Source organism: Vanacampus margaritifer, chromosome 12, assembly GCF_051991255.1.
Source record: "Vanacampus margaritifer isolate UIUO_Vmar chromosome 12, RoL_Vmar_1.0, whole genome shotgun sequence".
NCBI classification, from domain to species: Eukaryota; Metazoa; Chordata; class Actinopteri; order Syngnathiformes; family Syngnathidae; genus Vanacampus; species Vanacampus margaritifer.
The window spans coordinates 15,812,065-15,834,944 of record NC_135443.1 but is presented as its reverse complement, the minus strand read 5'-3'; the positions used below and the strand labels follow the sequence as shown (position 1 = coordinate 15,834,944).

At 39.5% G+C, this 22,880-nt stretch overlaps 2 protein-coding genes across 4 annotated transcripts in view; one reads left to right on the top strand and one right to left on the bottom strand.

Moving 5' to 3' along the window:
• Positions 1–4,175: 4,175 nt before the first annotated feature.
• On the bottom strand, positions 4,176–11,159 carry kcnk1b (potassium channel, subfamily K, member 1b). Its single transcript, XM_077582893.1, has 3 exons — positions 10,636–11,159; positions 6,704–7,099; positions 4,176–5,490 (listed from the first exon to the last, which is right to left on the bottom strand). Exons 1-3 carry the CDS (start codon positions 10,988–10,990, stop codon positions 5,240–5,242), a joined length of 1,002 nt encoding a protein of 333 aa, XP_077439019.1. The 5' UTR covers positions 10,991–11,159; the 3' UTR covers positions 4,176–5,239.
• A 3,357-nt stretch (positions 11,160–14,516) lies between these two features.
• Positions 14,517–22,880, top strand: part of map3k4 (mitogen-activated protein kinase kinase kinase 4) — a 29,606-nt gene continuing 21,242 nt past the window's right edge. For 2 of the 3 annotated variants that reach the window (XM_077582381.1, XM_077582380.1), the window contains exons 1-2: positions 14,517–14,765; positions 22,016–22,206. In XM_077582381.1, the coding sequence (XP_077438507.1) occupies positions 14,734–14,765; positions 22,016–22,206 (223 nt within the window). In that variant the 5' untranslated portion in view covers positions 14,517–14,733. Of the gene's footprint in view, positions 14,766–14,859; positions 15,016–22,015; positions 22,207–22,880 lie in introns of those variants that run through there. The other variant, XM_077582382.1, reaches the window with a different exon arrangement.

Genomic DNA, 22,880 nt, shown 5'->3' with positions numbered 1-22,880 from the left:
AAAATATGAATAGAAAATTAAAAATAGGAAGAAAAAAAAATCTGACCCTAGAACCAAGTACATTACCTAGTGATATTGACCAATCCTGATTAACAACCAGAAAGAAAAAAATAAATATGTCAGTTTTTTTGGAGGGGTATTTTTTTTAAATTTGTGTTTATTTACTTATTTTAACATTCCACATCCCCGCTGATATCCACCAACAACACAGTTACACAGGGTTTAATCAGTGCTGTCAAATGAGCAACTTTTCCAACCCATGTCTTTCCCAAAAACAACTAGCGTCTTTATTTGCTTCCCAAGAAATTGACAATAATCGTGGAATCATTGTCACTTTGTTTTGCATCTGACAAGACAGGCGTAATTCCGCTTACCATTGCCAAAGACATGATGCCCATTTACTGTATATAGTACATCGCAAAAGCGGTTATTTATCGACATGTTAGAAACTTTCAACCTGACGTTTGTGCATTCAAGTCACAGTTATTTTTGCTAAAGTTGCCTGGCATCAACATTATGTCATCAGTCAAGAATTTGAGAGCGTTGGGAGTGCTGCAACAACAGATATGGACTAGCCGAGCTATGTAGCTAAATGGCTATTTTATGATGTTAAAATATTGATTTTTATGAATTTGAAAGCTTGTTTGGTATCAGGAGATATGAAGCAATTTTAACCTCTGGTGCTATTTTTACAATATTGCTGTTAAAACGCAACATCAAATGAAAACAGAGTTTAGTTTGTGGATGATGATGTAATATTGACAAAGGTGACAAATTTGCATTCTTGTACAAGATGAATAATGCACTCATGGGTCTTGCTTGGCACATGCCAGCCCTCCGTTTACTTTCATGGAAATCAACTCTCAGTATGAGTGTCGTTCTTCAAGCACAATAATAAGCATTCTCTCGGTACATTATTTCAAAGGGCACAACACGACCCCTTCTTTTTGTGCACGTTTCTTGTCGGAAATGTCTCCTGTGCAATTTATTTCCCAGTTTTCCATCAAAAGGTTTAATTGGCCCCGTGGTGTTGTGCTCAGCTTCAGTGCCCTTAAGGTTGTCTGACGTTGGCTTCTTGAATTAAGCGATTGCCTCCTCTATTTATCAGCAAATACTTTTTGACAGCTTGTAGGATGCAAAAAGGCTTGGTGAGAAGGATATGAGCCATTATGATGTTCTCACAGCATCGACGTTGTCAAACATTGTGGAGCGGGACAACAGCCTACAGTATGTCTGCAGCAGCCAATCAGCATCCAGCCTCCCCTCTCCTCTTTCTCTGCATCCCTGCGGTCTTGTCACTTTGTCTAACATTTACACTTTCAACCGAGAACTAACTGGGCCACTGTCTTGCTGTGTTTTTCCTATGATGTGTTTATCTCTGCATGATACTGTAGAGGCGGAACTAAATGTGTAACTGGTATCCCCGGTGTCAAACTGAAGGTTCGGGGGCCAGATCATTCCATGTGGACCGCTGAGGCAAATCATATGCATTAACTGTACTTTTTGTTTCTAGATAAAATCTGTACCGAAATTTCAAGGTGATTTAATTCGTACATTGCTTTATTGCAAGTCTTTTTGTTTGTTGCCCTTTTTGATAAACAAAAATAAAGCAAGCTATTTTCATTTATTTTCAAAAATACTCGTTGTCTATATGTCACAATTATCCATTCGTATGATTTCACAATCATAACCAAGACCAACAACTCATAATTGATCAGTTGATGTATTCATCTCATATATTATACACACTTACTGTACATAAACCTACATGCATCAACACTCTCTTAACCATAACATTACATCATCTCTTTTTTTTTTTTGCTGCAGCAGCAGCAGCAGACAAATGAGAGCATTGGCAGTGGGAACATTTTTGCTTGAGGCCTCTTTTGTATTTCCATCAGCCCAGAGTGTGTGAATATAAATAGAGTTGCTTAAGCATCAGGAAGCACTGTAGCAGCCTATAGGGTACATGCCATGTCCTGCCCTGGGTGACCCCTAAGCCTCGGAGGTCGTGTGCATTCGAGGAGTTCAAGCTTGCAACCATTTGGCTGTGTTATCCACGTAACACTCTTCGAGAAATATAGCCTTCATTACTGTGGAAAAGCACAACTAAAACCTCACTAATTTTAGATTCAGCTTCTCAGAGATAAAACTTTCTAAAAGATCTATGGCCTGAATTATTTTAATGTTCAGAGCCGACGCTCACTCAGGTGGTTCTCTGGGTGCGTATAAAAGAGGCGCAGAGATCAAACGGCAATATTCATGACAAAACGCAGCAGAGGGTTCGCTTCAGACCAGCACATACAGTATAGCCAAGCCTTTTCGGAATTTTGTATTAAGTATTAAAAAAATAAAGTGTGTGTGTGGGGGGTGATTATTCCAGCTGCATTCAACATTATGGCTACCTAAAAAAATAGAAAAGAGGTCAATCGCCCCCGAATAAAATGTATTTATGATAATACTGTATGTTCTATGTGCCTCCACTAGTATAAACACGGCATTTTCGTTAATAGTCTTTGAAGAATCTGAATTATTTAAGCAGGAAAATCCACCTGTTTTTTTTGTTTGTTTTTTTAATCATCTCAGTGGGCGGCCATTTTGCCACTTGCTGTGGAGTGAAAATGGAATCACAGTTGCTCAGTCAGGGCTCAGGTAAAAACTAATCACAGCTCAGCTTGACAAACTCAGACAACAGGTGAGTCGTGATGTCGTTACCTGAGCCCTGAGAAAATGGCCACCCTCTGAAACGGATTAAAACAGGTAGATATTGCTGCTTCACAATCGCATTATATTAATCAGAATGCCATTTTAGACTAGTGAAGACACATATTATTATCATCATATTTCCTCGTTAATAAAACGCTCAGTTTTAGTTGAGAGGTAGCCTACAAGACTGTATTAAATCCCGTCGTGCCGACTTTAAATCTCATCACGATGACTTCAAATCTCGTCTTGTCTTATTATTTTTTTTTCTCACTGGGTGACTAATTCGCCGTCGTAGTGAGTTTTTACTTAAACAATAGAATGTCTTATAAAGTGCTGTAGAACTGTGAAAGCTGTGTCTGACATTCTATTATAATTCTAGACGAATTAATAATACAATTCCACAAATTCCAAAAGAAGATTTTAGTGTTTTACAATATTTTAAACGATTTGTAAAGGTAAAACGTGTCAATCCATGAGGTAAAAAAGGAGAGAATGTCGCCACCTAGAGGCAATAATAACCATAACACTACATTAGTGAAACAAACTGCTGCAGCGAAGCTTTTTGAAGTTTGAAAGGTGCTTTCGCCAGACTGTGTTTCTGCTCCTTAGTTCATATAATTTCATGACCATGTTCTGCGAACACAAGTAATAAATAATTCGTATGTGTTCTGTCCTACCATATAAATCTTCTAATGAGATTATTTATCATTTCTTATGGCTGCATTATTGCAAATGATCAGGCACATTTTTATATACTGCCGTGTCTCAATGTTGCACAGTTAGTTCCAATTATTGCACACCCTCGGGTAGTTGTGTTCTCATGATGTGCAATAAATACTTCGCCCGAAGCTGATCATTATTCGTTTAACATCAGTTGCTGTGCAGCAGCGAGGGAGGCCTGTAATTGCACCACCGATATTTCAAATAAAACGCAAGCCCTTAAAACATTCTGCAAAAGTGTTGCATCTCTTTTTGGATGACGTGTATCTTGTCACCTGGGGCCATGACACACGTACGCCATAAAAAGACAAGATCAGAACATTAAGAGCTAAAAGTGGAGTTGTGTTTCAATATGTCTTGAAAATTTGGCCGATTTGGGTCATAATCATTAAGGAACAAACAAATCTGTTTTTCAGCACTTAGTGTGTTCGCTTACTTAAAAAAAGTCTAATTTAGTTAGTCTGGTGGGAAACATTAATTTTACACTCACTTTATGAATAATGTTAGCCTGTTGTTCAGCTCTAAATGTAATCCCATTTTGCCATGGATTAAACTAAAGAGGCTGCTAAACAAAGAGAAAATGTGTTTTGAAGAGATGGCTAATAAAAATAATGTATTCAAGTGCCACTATCTTTTTAAAAACATTTCTAAAAGCCGGCAATTAAGCGCCGTTATTGCTTTTCGACTGACCTTACTTGAATTTCCCACTCACACCATTCACAGTCCATTTAGATATACAGTACACGATATATTAAAAACAGAACTTTATGTAAGTGACACAAGCGTAAAACAGCTCATGGACTTTTCCTTAGAATGAAATGGTTTCAACTTTTGCTCTGTGACACATAACGGACACATAACAGGAGATTTATGCCACAGAAATATCACATTTTCAGCTGAAGTCACAAATGTATTCACTCAATGCAACTACTGACCAGTAAAATGTCTTCCAGCAATAATAAAAACATTTGCGGTCCAGCTCACCCCCAAGCAGACATATAAAAACAGTTTCCCCAAAATGCATCAAATACATGAGTAACTTCCATGATGGTAAAATTGTCACAAACAGACCATCAATATGACCCTACTGAGCTTAGATAGCTGAGCTAAAATAGCTCATTTGTAAAGCTTCCTGGTTAGCATGCTAACCAGTTGCAAAAGGCATTAACAAAACATATCAATTTAATATCAATGTTTGCCAGAGCATTATACTTCCGGCTAGAAATCCCTTTAAAAATACACTTTGATTTGTTTTGTCAGAGAAACTTGGTTGGTTTTGGTGGGTTGTTTTCTTTTTCAGTTACAAGTTAACGCCTGTTTGCTACCTGTTCAACTTATTTCACAATACCACATCTGCCATTTTGGCCAGTTCCTGTACATGTGCAAACTTACAGGTATACTTAAAAGGTGAACCTCACATCCCTTTTTTTCCCTAAGTTGTCTACACATTAGATACATTATATCAGCCAGGTCAATAAATTAAAGTGTGTACAAACACACACGAACAACATAAATAATCACAAGCGCATTATTGTAAGTTGTAACACATACAGTATGTACCTGATTGAAATGGAGAGCAAGCGGGAAACTTTACACCTTCATTAAAGATGAATTAGGACTGACAAAAAAACGCTGTTCTTGAATTACATTTTTAAAAGTAGCTGTCAGTTTTTTTTTCAAACCGATTTGCCAAGTGAAATGATACGAGTAAACTTTTAGTACTTTTGTAAACTTCCTCAAATGTTTCAGCATAATGAAGCTTTGCTTGATATTTTGTTTTATTTCCTGAAATTGTCTCGACCCATTGCTAGTGCTACTGGATCATGAAGTCGTCGCTACGAGAGGACAGACTTGAGACACTAACGAACATGTGGGCCTTGTCGTCGCCGTGCGCCCTGTCCGATGCGGAGGTGAAGGACAGTTGGTCGTGCTCCAGGATGGCCAGGCGGTCCTGCGTCTTCTCCTTTTTCAGGTAGAACATCTTCCTCAGCTGCTGCAGCTGCTGCAGCTCACAGAAAGTCTCCAGGACAACCAGCATGACGATCAGGCCCAGGATCAAGTAGACTAAAAGGAGAGACCAGCAGAAGGACTCAATGTAAGTGACAGGCCAAAAAAACAACAACTCATCACTTGTGTGACGTTGATTACAGAAACAATTCTCACAGAGGCTGTTGTTTATACACTCGGACACTAGAGGGCAGTGTTCCCAGATTATTTTGTGGCGTATTAGTACCAAAAAAAGCCACGCTGTTAATTTACAAGTGGAAATAAGAGTAAATATTCTAATAACTCTGGAGCCCTTCGCACACATCAACAAAGAAAGTAGTCAAATCCAAACAAATATTATTTAAAGTCCCCTATTTGCTTCCAGACTGTTTGTCAAGTGCACTAATCGTTTTAGACATGGCGCTGACGTCACAACATGCATAAATTTACACAGTGGCCGTTGAGCATCCTGCAAGCTGAATGACTGAATGACGCACACAAATGTCGCACACTGGCATATTCTTAATGCTTTCTTTTCTTTCCTTTCATGGAGGGATGCATTGAAGGGTGTTTAAAGTACAATGCTACTTATCTTTCACAGAAAGATAACATTTTATAGGGCAATGAATCATACTTGTAATTTAAATGGAAATGGGTGCTACATGGCCCACTATAAGGCATTCAACAACAACAAAAAGGTTATAATGAAAAATGATCATTAAATATAGTTAATGTTATTATGTATAATTTATCATGACAATAATCGTCATGAAAATGTGATTATTTAAAAAAAAAAAATTTGGTAAAATAATATTTTTATTTATTTATTTATGTATTTATTTATTATCAGAGGTCATTTCCTTTCTTCTGGTTGTAATCTGACTGAGATACTGCATTTTAAAAGACAAATTAAGACATAGGCAGATGAAATTCTTTCGATTTACGGCTCAAAGGAAGTGAGAATTGCTCCAGTTACCAAAGTAGCATCCTACTTCTTGTAACAGGAAGTATGTGATATTATTATAAGATGTGTGTTGACCTCATTTTGACACCACACTGGAGACAAGTATATACAACTACAGTGTTAGTTACTGTATCAATCATTTGTTGTTTGCAAAGATGATCATATTGAAAACTACAGCTACAGTGCTAAAACTATTGTTTAAATGTGCCAAACAAAATTGTAAAGGAAGAATTAAGATCGAATGAAGTGGCCAGTGGGCGTCTAACACAAGTACAAGTTGGTAAAGATAAAATGGATCTTGATTTATATTGTTATCCCATTACTCACAAGTGATTCCCAGTTTGTAGAGCTCCCTGAACTTCTGGTTAGCCGCCTCTCCTGGCACATAATCTCCCAGTCCGATGGTGCTGAGCGAGATGAAGCAGAAGTAGAAAGACTCCAGGAAGTTCCAGTTGTCCTCCAGTGCCGAGAAGATGGCCGCGGGGATGAGGAAGAAGCACGAGATGGCCAACAAGGCCAGAAAACAGGAGTGGACGATGGCCACCAGAGGTTTGGACAGGCCCCAGCGTTTGTGGACGTACGAAATGGGCTTCCTCGTGCTGTAAACCATGATCCTTTGCACCACGGCGGTGAGGAAGAGGAGGGTGAAGGGGATGCCAAAGGCGGAGTAGATGATGCAGAAAGCCTTGCCACCCTTTGACAGCGGTGCTGTGTGACCGTAACCTGAAGACATAAGCAAGACAATGCTTATCAGGTGCGTCACAGAATTCATACAAATCATAGTAACAATAGAAGTATGTCTATCTAACTAAACTAATTGGATACAACAGTGATCTCAGAACCGCCAGCAATAGGTAAACATCCACATGATGAGACTCATCTAATCTAACCTACTAAAAACATTTTTAAATAGATTTACCCCTCCCACATGCTTCAAACCCTTTAACATTTAGTAGATTATGCTTAAATATCAAGGCACATGTTTTAAACATATTTGAAGCCCTCAGAAAAATACTAGCATTAAATCTATAGTAAATACTGTACTGTATTTATAGCAATGTATTTACCTTTAAGAGGCGGGGCCTGGTGGGGTGCGCTATGATGTCATTAAGTCTGTTTAATCTTACAGGGAAAATCAGCCTAAATATGTTCTTTTTACAATAATAGCCTACAGTATGTAATATGTGCCTCTACTAGTCTAAACTCGGTATTCTGATTATTGCGATTATTATATATTGCGTTTGTGGAATATGAATTAAGCAGCAAAATCCACCTGTTTTCATCCATCTCAGGGAGCGGCCATTTTGCCACATGCTGTCAAATGAAAATTAGAATACAGTTGGTCAGAGCTTCAGAAGGCAGATGGGCCGTGATTGGCTGTTGCCTAAGCAACTGTGATGTCATTTTCAGTCAGCAGCAAGTGGTAAAAAAAAATAAAGTGGATTTTGCCACTTAACTCATATTCCACAAACACAATATGAATCAGAATATTGTGGTTAGAATAGTTGGACTGCATAGACCATGCTGCCATTGCCATAACATTAATACATAAGTAAATTGATGAGCAACATTACCTATTTGGCAACCAATAAAATAGCTTTACGTTAAGGGCCACAACGACCTTGTAAAAACAGTAACAGTAATTATTCAATGCCCCCCCCCCCCCCCCCCCCACACACACACACACACACACACTAGTCTAAACACAGTATTGTTTCATATTGCGTTTGTGGAACATGAATTTAAGCAGCAAAATCCACCTGTTTTCATCCTTCTCAGGGGGCGGCCATTTTGCCACATGCTGTCAAATTAAAATTAGATTACAGTTGGTCAGAGCTTCAGAAAGCAGATGGACCGTGTCTGTTGCCTAAGCAACTGTGATGTCATTTTCAGTCAGCAGCAAGTGGCAAAATGGCCACCCCCTGAGATGACTTAAAAAAAAAAAGAAGTGGATTTTGCCACTTAACTCATATTCCACAAACACAATATGAATCAGAATATTGTGGTTAGAATAGTTGGACTGCATAGACCATGCTGCCATTGCCATAACATTAATACATAAGTAAATTGATGAGCAACAATACCTATTTGACAACCAATAAAATAGCTTTACGTTAAGGGCCACAACGACACCCCCCCCCCCCCCTCCCCAACTAGTCTAAACACAGTATTGTTTCATATTGCATTTGTAGAACATGAATTAAAGCAGCAAAATCCACCTGTTTTTATCCATCTCAGGGTGCGGCCATTTTGCCTTTGTCACATGCTCAGCGTGCAAATGTCACATGACCAAATCCAGAAAACAGGTGCGCTATGACAGTCACTACCTGAGCACTTGGGCCCTGTGATGTCCTTTTCAGTCAACAGCAAGTGGCAGTAACAAATTGGCCGCCCCCTGAGATGAATAAAAACTGGCAAATTTTTCAGGACTTATCTTGTGAATGTTGAAATTGAGAATTGTAAAGACAATTATTGTGATTTACAGTTACTGATTCCCAAAGTAAGCATGTTTTACAGACTTCAACACAGAAACAAAAAATACTACCACCACCATTTCCTAAGACTTCCCCTTAAAGACCAGTTTGGCCTCCAAAATGACTGTTATTGTGTAAACAAACGGCTTACATGCACAAGCAGGTGATGACGATTCTATTAATCCTTCGCAAAAAGACATCATCGTTTCATAAAAACTGAAGCTGTTTGTTACCCATCTAAAGTACTTGAATAAACAACTAAAATGTCACCGTGTTCCAAATTAAACTGTGGCGTGTGTGTGTGTGTGTGTGTGTCGGTGTGTGTGTGTGTGTGTAAAGTATAAACATGACAAATGGATCATTATGCGCTAAATAACTCTTTAAAACCTCATACTTTCTAGTTAACCTCACACTAACCATATCAGGAAATGACATTTGCTTGTGATATATGTTGTACACAGTTGTAAAACAGTCTTCTGAATGTTTACCATCCAAATGGTACCTGTTATGTAATGTCAGACGTATTTGATGAATGGTCTCTGCCTGTTGGGTGTGTTTTGCCAGCAACAACACAGTATCGTCGAGGACTTGAACACAACCTTCGTACGGTGCGTACGTTGAAACCCCCTAGATAAATGCTGCTGCCATGTTATCAGACTAAAGTTCCTTCAAGTAGTCGCAATTATGCATGCAATTAATTTTTTCAGATAACATTGAATGACTGAGCAAAACCGTCCTATGGCCTCAAGACAAAAAACATTACTATTTGTTTAAGGAGTTGACTTTAACAAATGTTATCATTTGACTGAGTAAAGAGAGATGTTTTATTCCACGTGAAATGAGGTTTGGTAGGTTAATTATTAAATTAATAGTATGTTTTTTAATTATCTTTGCATTTATTTACAGTATATGTACTTTTGAATAGTGTAAATAAATGAGTCAATTGTACACTAATATATATCACTGTACACATTTGATAAATTATTTATGGTTTTAAATTCTTAAGAAATGAGAAAAATTATTTTTAAAAATGGGGAGGGGGTGAGAAAAGACCAACGTCCCAAACTATGCTCCCATGAAGGATTGGGGGGCACAGTGTGAGATCTGGAAAAAAATAACAACCTCAACCTATAGTAACATAAAAAAATAAATAGACGACTCTTGAAGATTAGTAGACATGTGAGAAAGATGTCAGAGAAGGAGAGTTACAGTGTACACAAAGAAGGGCGACACTCTCTGCCATACTATGTGTCCATATAAGTATCATACATGAGTACATTATATTAATAAAAATGGCATTATATTAATTAAAAAAAATTGAAAATGCACATGAATTCCCACATTCATGTACCGCTGTCTGTGATAATGGTAACAGATTATCAAGTGGACCTTATATGTAGTATGTAATATTATGTGCTGCTGTAATAAAAGATAATTAGATAATTACAATAGATGACAGTAAGATAATTACATAAGCACTGACTGATTGGCCAAACATGTTTGCACACCGGTCAGTCAGTGCCCGTTTTCACTTGGGCTAATGAGGCCTATAGAGTCATGGCAGGCCTGATAACTGTTTGTTTGAATTAAATATAGCATTCATTCAACTTAAGGATGTGTTTGATTAGCCACAATGAATATCAAGTTATTTTTTTAAGGTAACAGATAATTATCTGTATGCCATATGGCCGTGGGACCAATTTACAGATAAACAACAATTTATTTATTTATTTTTTAAACATTTGCATGAAGCAAAGTTTAATGCTCTATCTAATTCTATCTCACCTGTGGTGGAGAGCACGGTGCTGGCAAAAAATAGTGCAGAGGTGAAGTCCCAGTTCCAGTTGGTAGCGGTGTTGTTGAGGATGGAGACGCCGTAATTGTTCGCGTCGAGGGCTTCTTTGAGAAAGTGCTCCAGACTCTCCTCGGTGATGCACTCGTTGTCCCGCAGAAACTGCGTTTTCATGGCCATCAGGTCCTGGCGCAGGGCGGCTTCGTAAGGTAGCTCGACCGAAGAAAAGACGACAGCCCCGAAGATCAGATAAAGGATATAACCCAGCACGAGAAATACAAAATACCACGTCGATTTGTGGCTCTGGATGAGCCGCACGCACGAACTGCTGGCAACTGACTGGAGCATCTTAAAAACGTGGCTTGGAGATAAAAAATGCAGCTCCTATAAACAAAAAAAAAACCACAAAAAGGGTATTTTATATCGCGCCCAGCGCTGAAACGTTAATTCTCTTCCCTCTCTGCGAAACCTGCTGCCGTGACGCGTGACATTCAGTGACATCGCGTTGTTCATAATACTCACAGAGAGTGGGCGGAAGTAACCTGAAATTTAGCAGTTGCTTGTCAATTTACAAAATATATATATTATATTAGAGGCTGTGTAGTATACATGAATGCTACACCCAAACTGAGTCATTTATTTAAACTGAAAAAGAATACAGAAAGTTTATGAATTGCTGAGTTTCAAACTGCACTTGAAGATAACATTTGAATGTCGGAGACAATGGCCATGTGACGTCACATGTTTTGTTTCTCCCTTTCAGGTGTGGCAAGCGGATTCAACATTTACCGTAAAACAAAATTTGACTATCAGGAATTAATATTGAAGATATCAACAATATTCTTTGACGTTATTATAGTCATAGAATTTTCTTTCAGATTTGACCAGTCAAAATTAATTAAAAACGTCATTTCACCCACGATAATTGACGTCACATTTGTCATTACATTATATGGAGTTTCTAAATGCAAAAACCTGCAACTCAGTTGCATTGACCTGTTAGAGAATTAACTGCTACTATTTGTAGATTTGTGTAACTACAGTTTGACTTGTGACTTGTTGACAAAACTTTATTTTGCCTGCATCACCCATACTTGCAACACATATCCACCAGTCTAAATGTTAAAAAGGCTTGCCAAGTAGTTTAATAGTATTTTGTTCACCTCCTGACCTGTCCTACCGCTTCTGTTACTGATGTAGGTGACAGGATGAGGGTTATACGTACACAAAGAGATGGGAGATTCATGTATAGATAAACACACAAATCCGTTAAGGCTTGCATGTTAACTTATTCACATAATAGTAAAGTATATTCCTCCACTGTGCACTTTAACAACATTCCTTCTTGTTTCATGTAGTTTCTGTGCAAATGTCTTGCCAGTAATACACATTCAGGCAACAATTATGACTCATCATGAGTGCATCGCATAATTCATATGTAACATGCTCTGCTGACACTTTCATCAGAAATGAGAAGTACTTGTTTGGTTGTTGATTGGGTATAAATTGGCGTCATCCACCCTGAAGTGGTATGGTTTTCTACTACTGGAATGTAACAACATGACAGATGATGTTAGCCGTTTTTTTTTTCCTTTTCACTTTTTTTTTTTAACATTGTGAGTAGGCTTGTCCATCTGCCCGTTGTTGGAGCGGAAGTTGTTTGAGCAGCACGTCGTCTATTCAAAATGAATGAGAGATGTGGGTGTAGAGGCAACGCGAGGAAGTCAAACACTGCTACTATGTACATAGTCATTGTTTCTCTATTAAAATCGACAACCATGGGTCAAAATAGCATGTGATTTGGAATAAAATTGATTGAAATTGATCCAAAAAGGCCATTTAAGTTCAAGAAATCGCTGCATTGATTAAAGCCAATAGGAGCACATGACAATGACATGTGACATGACATGATCAAAACTAGTTCTTTGTCACTGCTGTTATTATGTACCATACAATAACACAATATTGAGCCCCCCACTTACAATATTGTGAATTTTTAATACAGTATTGTAAGCTTTTTTTTTTATCGTTAACCTCTCCACAATATCGTGATAATTATAGTATCGTGATAATTATAGTATCGTGATAATTATTTTATCATGACGTTTAGGTATCGTTACAACCCTAGTTTGAGGTGGGTCTATAGCTTGCTAACACGGAAGCAACAAGCGTTGTCTATGTTTCTAATCAAAGACTGTTTTTTTAATTTTTTATGCATGACAAAGAGAAAGTAAGACACATGAGTTAGATCTGCAATGCAAATAATTCAAGTTAAGAGTGTTTTTTATGTGGTTTAACACTTCAATCACACATTAGAACATTAAACTATTACTTAAAAATTGTCTGTGCGGTTACTAAAGGTTTTATGATGTGGAAAGCTTGACCCTTGAACATGACCCCCACCCACCATTATTTGTTAGTTGACATGAGTCGTGCTTTTTTCTTATGATTTAAGAGTTTCATAAATTCAAAATAAATGATACTCCACTCACAACAGGCCCGTTCCACCATGTAATAATTAATTTGATGGACCACATGACATAACAGCCAGGAGCTAAAATATTCCAGAAAGACAGTATTCTTCGTACTTTAAAATCATATAATGGAGACATTTACACATGGACACACTTGTGACACACATTTTGTAATTTTTTGTTGATTTTCTGTGTGGATGATTTTACTTACCTCATTCAAATCATAAATTACAACAGCTAACTAATCTTCCACTGACCACTTCTTAACAAATCATAAATTTTGCACAACATGAAAATTATACATAACCATTTTGTGCAGGCTTTGCAGGCTACGCATTACAACACTTTTTTTGTATAAAAGGACTGCATATAACCAGTGGTGTGCAATGAAGCACATTCAATTAAATGCTGTTTCATATGGCATCTAAAGAGGGGTGGGAAAGATTCATATTATTATTATTATTATTATTATTGTTGTTGTTGCTGTTATTATTATTATTATTATTATATTTTACAAATGTTTTTATTACATTATTTTATTTTTTTATTATCCCCCTATTTTCTAGAGTGCTTCTACTTATACGGGTCATGGGTGAGCTGGAGCCCACTGTTGAAGGTACGTCCTAGACTGGTCACTATGGACAGCCTTCAACATGTCCTTTTGGGGAATGTGGGAACCATGAACATTAAAACTGAGAGGCATACATGCTAACCACTAGTCTAGTGTGCTGCCTAGTCTCAAGACAATGAATTTATTACAATAAAAAATAAATACAATGAAAAACATATTATTTTATATTATATATTGGATAAGGTGTATTTATTTGTATTATTGTTTATAAAAAAAACATTACAACTAGGCTACTATTGTATTTTTAAGGATGGGTGAACACCGATACCAGGCCTAATTTCAAGGTATCGGTACTCACGACAGTAGGTGCCAGATCTATAATCAAGAAGTAAAAGTTAGAAATGAAAAGAATAGAACTTATTTTCATTTTGGCCTTTCCCTTCAGGGGTCGCATTTCCAATAATTCCATGCAATTTTAAGGGAATCTGCTACGTATATTGGGACATATAGCTCTTACTTTAAAATGATCTGCCATTGTTTTGGGAATTGTATGTATAAAAAGTACGAGTGGTGGTATCGGTGACTATTCCTGAGTTGAGAACGTGTACTGGTATCGGTCTGGGAAAAAAAACAGTGCATCGAATATCCATATTTACAACTTCAAAAGTGTTTTATTAGTGTTACATAGTAAAAATGATGAGATTAGACATTAGTCTTCTATTATGTTTTGAGTAATATCGAGAGTAGGGGGGAAGAGAGAGATGGGGGCGCGGGGCGCTGCGAGCGCCTACGATTGAGCTATCCGAGCTTCCGTAGCAAAGCAAAAGCCTTGTGAGCTGTGAGGCACTCCTCTCTTCAATGAACGGTGGAAAGATGGCGACGGCATATGCACAAGCGAAAGTCCACCTTGCCGGCGGATCGAAAGTGCTTCAAAGCGACTCTTAACCGTCTTTTGTGCAAAAAGCAAACGGTGCAACGTCCGTTCGCTGTTGCCTGCACATGGTTTAGTCCATGCACGGCGAAAAATAGGACGCCGCTTTCTCGCCATGGAGCCCCCGGATCGCTCCAAGCCCAGCAGGTATGCGAGATTTGTCTAACAGACCACCACACCACAAGCGTTCGGCGCTTGCCAAATAGAGAGCCGAACCTGACGCTGCACTCGCATTGCGCACAAAGTCACTTCCTGTCAAATTGTGAGACGCGTGCAGTTCACTCGCTTCTTTTGCAACTGGAGAGTTGCAAACTTTTTGTGTGCAATTTTCAATCGCCGGAAGATATTAGCACGCCGCTGCTCTAAAAACAAGCGACAATGCACTCCGACTGAGAAGGTAATTGTACGAAAGGCTGCAGCATGTTAGGGAGTAAGCTAGCCTGCCACCACTGTGTTAGCGTTGTCATTTTATTGTTCGCAAGTTTACTAAGAGGCTGTGGCAAAGTAGTTCTATTTTATGTATCACATGAAGTGTTATTAGTCATGTGTCATCATTGAAATAAGGCACACACTTCCCTGGCTTTAGCTTGCATTTGCCCTACTGTTTTTGTTGTTGTTAATCCTTCAACTGATTTAGCGCTTGTTGTTTTGTGTAGCATTATTGCTAAGCGTGCATGTTCACTTGGGACTTTAACAAGACATGCATGATCTTTTCTATTTCTGCTGCGTGCCTAACTCAGCTGAGCCTCGAAAAGGTGCAGCAACAAATATCTCAGTGCTTGTGAAGGTTACCGAGCGACTTATTTCGTGCACGAGAATGCGCATCAGCAGATTGTAAATTGTTATTGTTGAACATGATCGGCATTGCGTAGTTTGCCCCTGAGTGCAAGCGACAGGGCGTCAGGAATCTGCTGTTATGTCTCCTTCTCGTTTGTTTTACACTTTGCAATAATAACGAAAAAACAACACAAAAAAACAAATCATGCTTTATGTCCAAATGGTTTGTTGCCTTTTGTCTTTAATGCGTACTGTGTTTCAGCCAGTCTGAAATGAAGTCGGTGATTGTGCAACACTGGCCTTATTAACGTTGCATAAGGACAATGCACAACTATACACAACTGTAACTATGGTGCATGTCCTTACTGGAAGTTGACAAGACAACCTCCCCCAAACTCACCATCCCATTTAATGCGGAGGTGGGGGGTAACACATGCTATAATGAGCACAAATCTACACTATGCCCACACTCACTTCACAGTGCTTTCATGTCTTTGATGAAGTCTCACAACTGTTTCTTTGGTTTCTTTAAACGTTCTGTGTAACCGCCCCGGTTGAACACAATCTGTTCTGGGGAACTTTGATTTGTTCATGTTTCAAAATCACAAATAAGGTAAAGCTCATGCATTCTTTTTATCACTATGCATCAGGGCTTCCATGGGTTATTAAAAAGCATTAAGTCGGCAAATGCACTTTGCTAAAATTAAGGTTTTAAATGACATCAAGAAGTCCATCCATCCATTTTCTTAACCGCTTTTCCTCACAAGGGTCGCGGGGGTGCTGGAGCCTATCCCAGCTGGCTTCGGGCAGTAGGCGGGGTACACCCTGAACTGGTTGCCAGCCAATCACAGGGCACACAGAGTATTAAATATAATGTCAAAAGGCATTACAAATGTAAATACTATTGTTGTTCATGCTTTATTTACATACAGCATTGTGTAAAGGAGTCACTATAACACAATTTATCAATAACTAATATGATAAAAAAAAAAAAAAGTATTTGTGTCGACCGGTGGTGACCAATTGTAATTTACTATGAACAAAATGGCCTGGACCACGAGTTGCTTCATGTTCCAATTGCTCTGAATTTGAAAAGAAAAATTGAGTTTTGTTCCTGTGAGTAGCAACTATAGCAACCAACATGAAACACTAATGCCATCTCGTGGCAGAAAAATTAGCTCAACACAAATCTATGACTCTTCACACTTATTTTAACTTTAGAAATTACTTACTATAAAATTACTATTTCAGTGAACGAAATGATACAGGCACATTTGTCCACTTTTATGTTAATTAACAGTATGAAACAGAGTATGAAAAACCTGAAAATATGTATTTTTTTGTACATTTAGAACAGATATCATGTATGATTAATTGACAATTAATCACGAGTTAAATATGGAATAATTAATGATGATGAAAATTTTTAATTGACGGCATATGCATATATGTATGTATATGTGTTTGCGCATATGTGTATATGAGTTTGACGTGTAAATCAGTTTTAAGTTACATGCATTAAAAAGCATTAAATGAGATTTGATAATACGAAAAACATGACATGCATGATGAACTTTTTGTATTTGCAATTATACAGCCTAGAGTTGCAATTTCCATGAACACAACATTGTGTGTGTATGTCGCGCGTAGTTGTGTTGTGCCTGCATTGCTGTGCAATTAAATGAAAATGAAGGCAGACATTACAGACCTTAATCTTTCGAACAGAGGGAGCTGTGTATGCTGCATGTTTGCACTTAATATTCTTGACGGAAACATACGCTATCGTTTGGCCGACAGAGGTACTTTTGTGCAAGATGTCTTGTTCCCCGAGAAGACACGGTCACTAGCGAGCATTCCTGAGATTTTCAGGATGTGGTTTAGCCGTGCGCACGGTACGGCGCTGCAGACGCTGCAGACGCTGGTGGCTACAGCTCGTTAAAAGGCTGCGTTTGCCGGGAGCACAGGTGGTGCGAGGAGTGCAGATGGAGGAGCCTCCTCGTCTCGTTTCCTATATTCGCTCTCTGCCTACACCTGTCCTGGAGAAATGTGCTTTCGGTGTCATCTGAGGCTTCTGTTGAAACAATTGATTTTTGCAAGGAGTAAAGCAGGTGTGGGGGAATTTTTTTTTTAGCATTGGGGCATGAAAAAATGTCATGCAAGCGTCAAACAGTCTTTATTATTATGTAGGGCTTTTTAAGGTTGTACTGTATGTGTTTTTAGAATTGCATGGCAGTCTGGGTCAAATGCTCTTGGCAAATACTGCATCAGTCTATTTTAATTGACCATCACATGCATGCATTGGCCTGCTGACGGCTTCTCTTCCGACTATCAGATATTCTTTCAACTTGGAACAGAAAATTGCTCACTTTGCATTCACGGTGCAATACTAAGAAGTCAGTGTGTAAACAGCGGCTACATTTAGAAGCATTTGTTTTTCATTATGTGACCTTTTTGCTACAGTAAGGCCTCTTTCGTTGACTTTTGCATGCTTTGTGCATTTGCATACAGGAGAGTCTGGGAGGTCCACTCCTGGCTGTGCGCTACATAGAAGAGAAGGGTGGGGTCAAGTTCTTTGTGTTTGTTGTTTTTCCCAACTCTGTGAGCACCAAAGTCAGATGCAGCGAGTTTCAACAAGGGACAGAAAGAAGTCCAAGATAACTGCTGCACATCTTGCAATTTTGTAGCGATTTATGCACAAGTAGGTCGTACAAAATCGTACAATGAAGCAGTAGTGTTAAATTCATAAAATGGATCTGGCATCTGGGCCTTAAAGCGGAAGTTAAGTCAAACATTTCTTTACAATAATATGTTCTATGCACCTCCACTAGTCTAAACACGATGTTCTGATTATTACTGTTTTTGTGGGTTGGAAATTAAGCAGCAAAACCCACTGGTTTGGGCGGCCATTTTGCCACTTCACAGAAAATGTCATCACAGTTACTCAGGGCTCAGGTAACAACCAATCTGAGCTTGGTCATGTGATGTTTGCATGTTTGGGCCGTGATAGGTTGTTACCTGAGACTTTAGACACTGTGATGTCATTTTCAGGCGACGGCAAGTGACAAAATGGCCGCCCCTTGAGATGAATAAAAACGGGTGGATGTTCATGTACATTGGCCTAATAATAGAGTTGTGGTAATAGATATATTGTAGTCTACAATATATTGTATTGTGTTTTTTTTCCAAATTTTAATTCTTATAAATTATTTTTCTTGAATGCTCTAAGTGTATTTTTGATACTGTTATACATTTGTTTCTGTATTGAATATGTATACTGAATATGAAGATTATGTATGAGGCGAGATATCGGGTTCCTGATTTCTCCTGCGCAAAAATTCTTTCAATTACAACTATTTTCATATTGTCCTTTTGTCTATGTGTGAATAATAAACAAAAAAAACATAAATAAATAAACGTAATATTATTAGAATTTCATGTTTAGACTAATGGTGGTGCATTTTTTTATTTTTATTTTTAAAACTTGACTTCTTTTTTCATTTGTGTATTTAAGCAAAAGGGGGTGGGGGTACGGCAACAACCAGAAAACTTGCATTACTTTTTCAATTTCTGTCCTGGAACGGTATTGGACGCTCCAGTGTAAATGGGTTTCTTTCCTTTTCGCCTTGTTTGATAACTTGGGGCGCTTAAACGAGAAGCCAGGAGCTCCGGAGCGTGTGCGTGGCCTGCAGAGGGTCAGTTATGCCAGTCCTAATTAGGAGAAAGTGTGTTCTTCCATCACTCGTGTTGCCTCTCTCTCTTTCTCAAAAAAAAAAAAAAAAAAGAAGAAGTCCCCTTTAGTTTGGGCTTTGTGAGCAAGCGTGCTCACTAAACAGCTGTGTGCTATTCAGTGGTGGGCCTCACGGGCCACGTGTCGCCACAATACAATAGAGTGCCCCTTCCTGGTACAATAGTGTGGAAGGTTGGGTGTCAAAGGTCACCCCCTGCCCCTCCCTTCAGCTGAATGTGGCAGGCCTTGGTATCTGTGCTTCAGTCGCTCTGCAGAAAAGGCTGTTTATTATGCACGCAGTGTTCCTGCCCAGGGGCTGCGGCATTCCACTGGCCTTTATGGGGGGGCCCAGTGCACCATCAGATGAGCCATTGAGAGCAGCCAGACACCATCTGCAGCCATCATTTGCTCCCGGCAGCCAGCTTGCAGACAGTGGGGCACACGAGCCCGTGACCCTCTCCATGACCTCCCCTTGTATGCAAAAAAAAAAAAAAGTATCCAGAAGATGAATTCCAGCGCGTGGGGGCGAGTGAGTAGCCGTGGCGTCATCGGGGCTGCTGTCATTCCTGAGCTATTCAGTCATGCCGTTGTGCCTTTAAAAAAAAACAAAAAGTGATCTGGTCCCCTCTCACATGCATGGAGTATTTCTGCCCTCGCTCTCCTGCACGCTGCAAAAAAAATCTTCTGACTTGCTTCCATTTCTCCCATGCACCTGCTTCCTTTATGTACATTCCCCTTCACGCATTTCTGATAAACGCTTTCATTGTGACTCGCCACATTGCTTACTGCGCCTTCTTGTGCAGGCGTACAGAAAAGATCGTTGTCATTTCCTGCTCCTGCAGAACAAGCCCCCCCACAGTTTGGCTGTACTACGATGCGCTCATAAAGGCGCCACTGTTCTTCTTGGATGCAAGGCTTGCTTGTTATGTCATTTGACGACTGGCCGCAGCGCTGATGCCGCCCTTGCAGTTGCATTATTTCATGCAGCAGGTGTCTGTCGGCCATATTGTAGTTGCATAGCAGCTCCCGGGGGGATCGGGATTGTGATGCATGCAGGGCAGATGGGGTGTAGAAGTCTGCACTCTTGCAGGCAAGTGATTTCCAGATAACCCCCAACACAACTCCTCCCCTCCCCCCGTTCCTCTTTAAACACTCACTCAGCGAAAGTGATACAGCACCGCCCCTCTCCACTGTGTCCACACAAACAGGCACGTGTTGCTTGAATAGCATTCAATGCAATGATGGATGAAGGCACACATGGTGAGGAGCATGCAGGGCATCCAGGTTTCATGCCCCTCCCCCTTCCTTCTTTTTGTCTTTGTCGGCGAGGTCACACGATCCAACCTTGCTCTCTAATCCTATTAAAAAAAAAAAAACCTTCAGCAAGGGATCCGATAGCAGCTTTGGCCAAGGGTTTCAAGTCACTGTCTGCTGGAAATCACTGCCAGTCTGCTGTCAAGTCTGGGAATTGATACCTTCATTAAATGAAAACAAGCATCTTTTGCAGCAGTATCCAACTTCATGCATTGCGCCTTTTAACATTTTGACCAGTCTTACAAATGTGAAAATGACTAAACCTGCCACTATATAACACGAAAACATAAAAGCTATGACACATGTACTAGAATTTACCTTGCATAAATATCAACCATTGCTGTGTATGTTGTGTTGTGTCTTGTATAGTAATTGTCTATATATGTCGACTTAGCAAAATTGTACTGAACTGCCAGGACAGAGTTATACAGTTCATTTAATGGTGTCATCATCATCACTTTTGTTCTTCTTTGCTATCACTGGAATACGCTTTTGGAGCAAGCATAAAATTCATAACCTTGCCAGCAAGCTGAATTATTGCAGTATTTGTTCGCAAATATTAATTGAAATGCATCTTGTACCGCTCCCGCTGATACGTTTGCAACCCACCTTTTTTGGGTCGGACCAATCAGACGTGGTTTAGGGCGAGATGAAACCAAGCAGCGCAGATGGCGAGGGGAAACAAACAAACCTAAGAGACTAATGGACGCTGCAATTAATTCTGTTGTCGCCGAATTACTCACCGTTTCCTTGTTGTTAAATGAGAGGTGCTTTGTGCATTTTTATCTACTAAAGAGTAAAGATGTTTGTGCCCCCTCCCCTCGCCAAGACGAGACAGAATATGACATTTTCATTCAGATTGGCCAAAACAAACACATCGTCCAATCAGCTCGAAGTATTGTACACGGATCTGCCGAGTGACGTTTCAGATTGATAATGTGAAGAACTCCCTTGAGTGAATCACAATTATCAATCTGGTTTGTGAGGTTATAAAAATAATGCAAAAAAAACAAAACAAACTTAAGGAGAGACACTTAGATGTGTGATGTCACACATGGTGGCGGTTTGACCTGTGAAGTTTTGAGCAAATTTTGGAGTTGTATTTCCTCCAGACTTTTTGGGTTGAATTCCAAATTTGACAACATCAGGACCATTCAACGAGGTTCCGGTCTGTTCTCTGTTTTGTCGACGTAGCCCAAGAGTGAACTTGTAGTGCTGTGTCTGCAGGCCTGCGGTCTTGCGACAGACACACTCCAACAGAGGCACCACTAAGCAGTCGTCAGTCTGCTGCGGGGAGCAGTGCACATTGCGAGTACTTTCACTTTTTGCAACTGTGGCATTGCAAATGATTTGCTGTACACTCTTGCTGCCTGACTGTAAACATTCCAGCACTTTCTGACCTTGACAAGTTACTGCGGTTTGACATGGTGGAAGCCGCTTTCAAAAAAGGGCCAAAGAGCGTCTTTGTCGTTCGTGTCGGCCTTCAGGCAGCTCTGCTTATAAAACTGCCGGCATGAATAGCTCGTTGTGAATAGTTTGGACTATTTTTGCCTCTAAATTGAATGATAAATGTTCACAGGCAGGGCAACCCAGTGGGAGATGAATCCAGGCGGCGCTCTCAGACGGAGGAATCCTGGGATTCGCCCAGTGAGGAAGAGGAAGCTCTGTACGCTACATCACCCCCTTACACCCCCCGTCAGATGAAACGAATGTCTGGCAAACATCAGAAAAGCAACCAATCCAGGAGTGGCGGACGTTCTCCGAGCAAATGTGAGAGAAATGAGCTTTTCCTCATACACAATATTTGTGTTGGTGGGGGTTCCATGCCAAATCAAGATTTTGATTTTAATGAAACTTGGTGTACTTGTTGACAGTGATGGCAGAACACTAAATCTCAAAGGGGTTGGGGAGTTATGGCCCGCTTTTTTGGACAAAATTTTCAGCACCCTTTTATCCAAATGTGGTGGGCCGTAGCTCTCAAACCCATGCTCCGACTGACCTAAAATTTGATATTTAGTGTTGTGCCATCACTATCAACAAGTACACCGACCTTCATTAAAATCAAAATGTGCTTCAAGGTTAACATTTTGACATTTCGGCAACAATTTCTGCCCCCTTTTTCTGAAATAATCCAAATTTGGCAGACCATAGCTTTCAAACCCATGCTCCGACTGACCTAAAATTTGATATTTAGTGTTGTGCCATCACTATCAACAAGTACACCAACCTTCATTAAAATCAAAATGTGCTTCAAGGTTAACATTTTGACATTTCGGCAACAATTTCTGCACCCTTTTTCTGAAATAATCCAAATTTGGCAGACCATAGCTCCCAAACCCGTGCTCCGATTGACCTAAAATTTGAGAGTTAGTGTTGTCCCTACCAACCCAGTTTCATTAAAATCAAAATCTGCTCAAAGTTGAATTTTCTAATTTTTGGTCAGT

Excerpts from the sequence above, each read along its gene's own strand:
- kcnk1b (XM_077582893.1), bottom strand. The coding sequence starts at position 10,990 with ATGCTCCAGTCAGTTGCCAGCAGTTCGTGCGTGCGGCTCATCCAGAGC. Across the intron at positions 7,100-10,635 it reads CACCGTGCTCTCCACCACAG|GTTACGGTCACACAGCACCG; the intron begins GTGAGATAGAAT and ends TTATGTCTTCAG. Across the intron at positions 5,491-6,703 it reads CTACAAACTGGGAATCACTT|TCTACTTGATCCTGGGCCTG; the intron begins GTGAGTAATGGG and ends CTCTCCTTTTAG.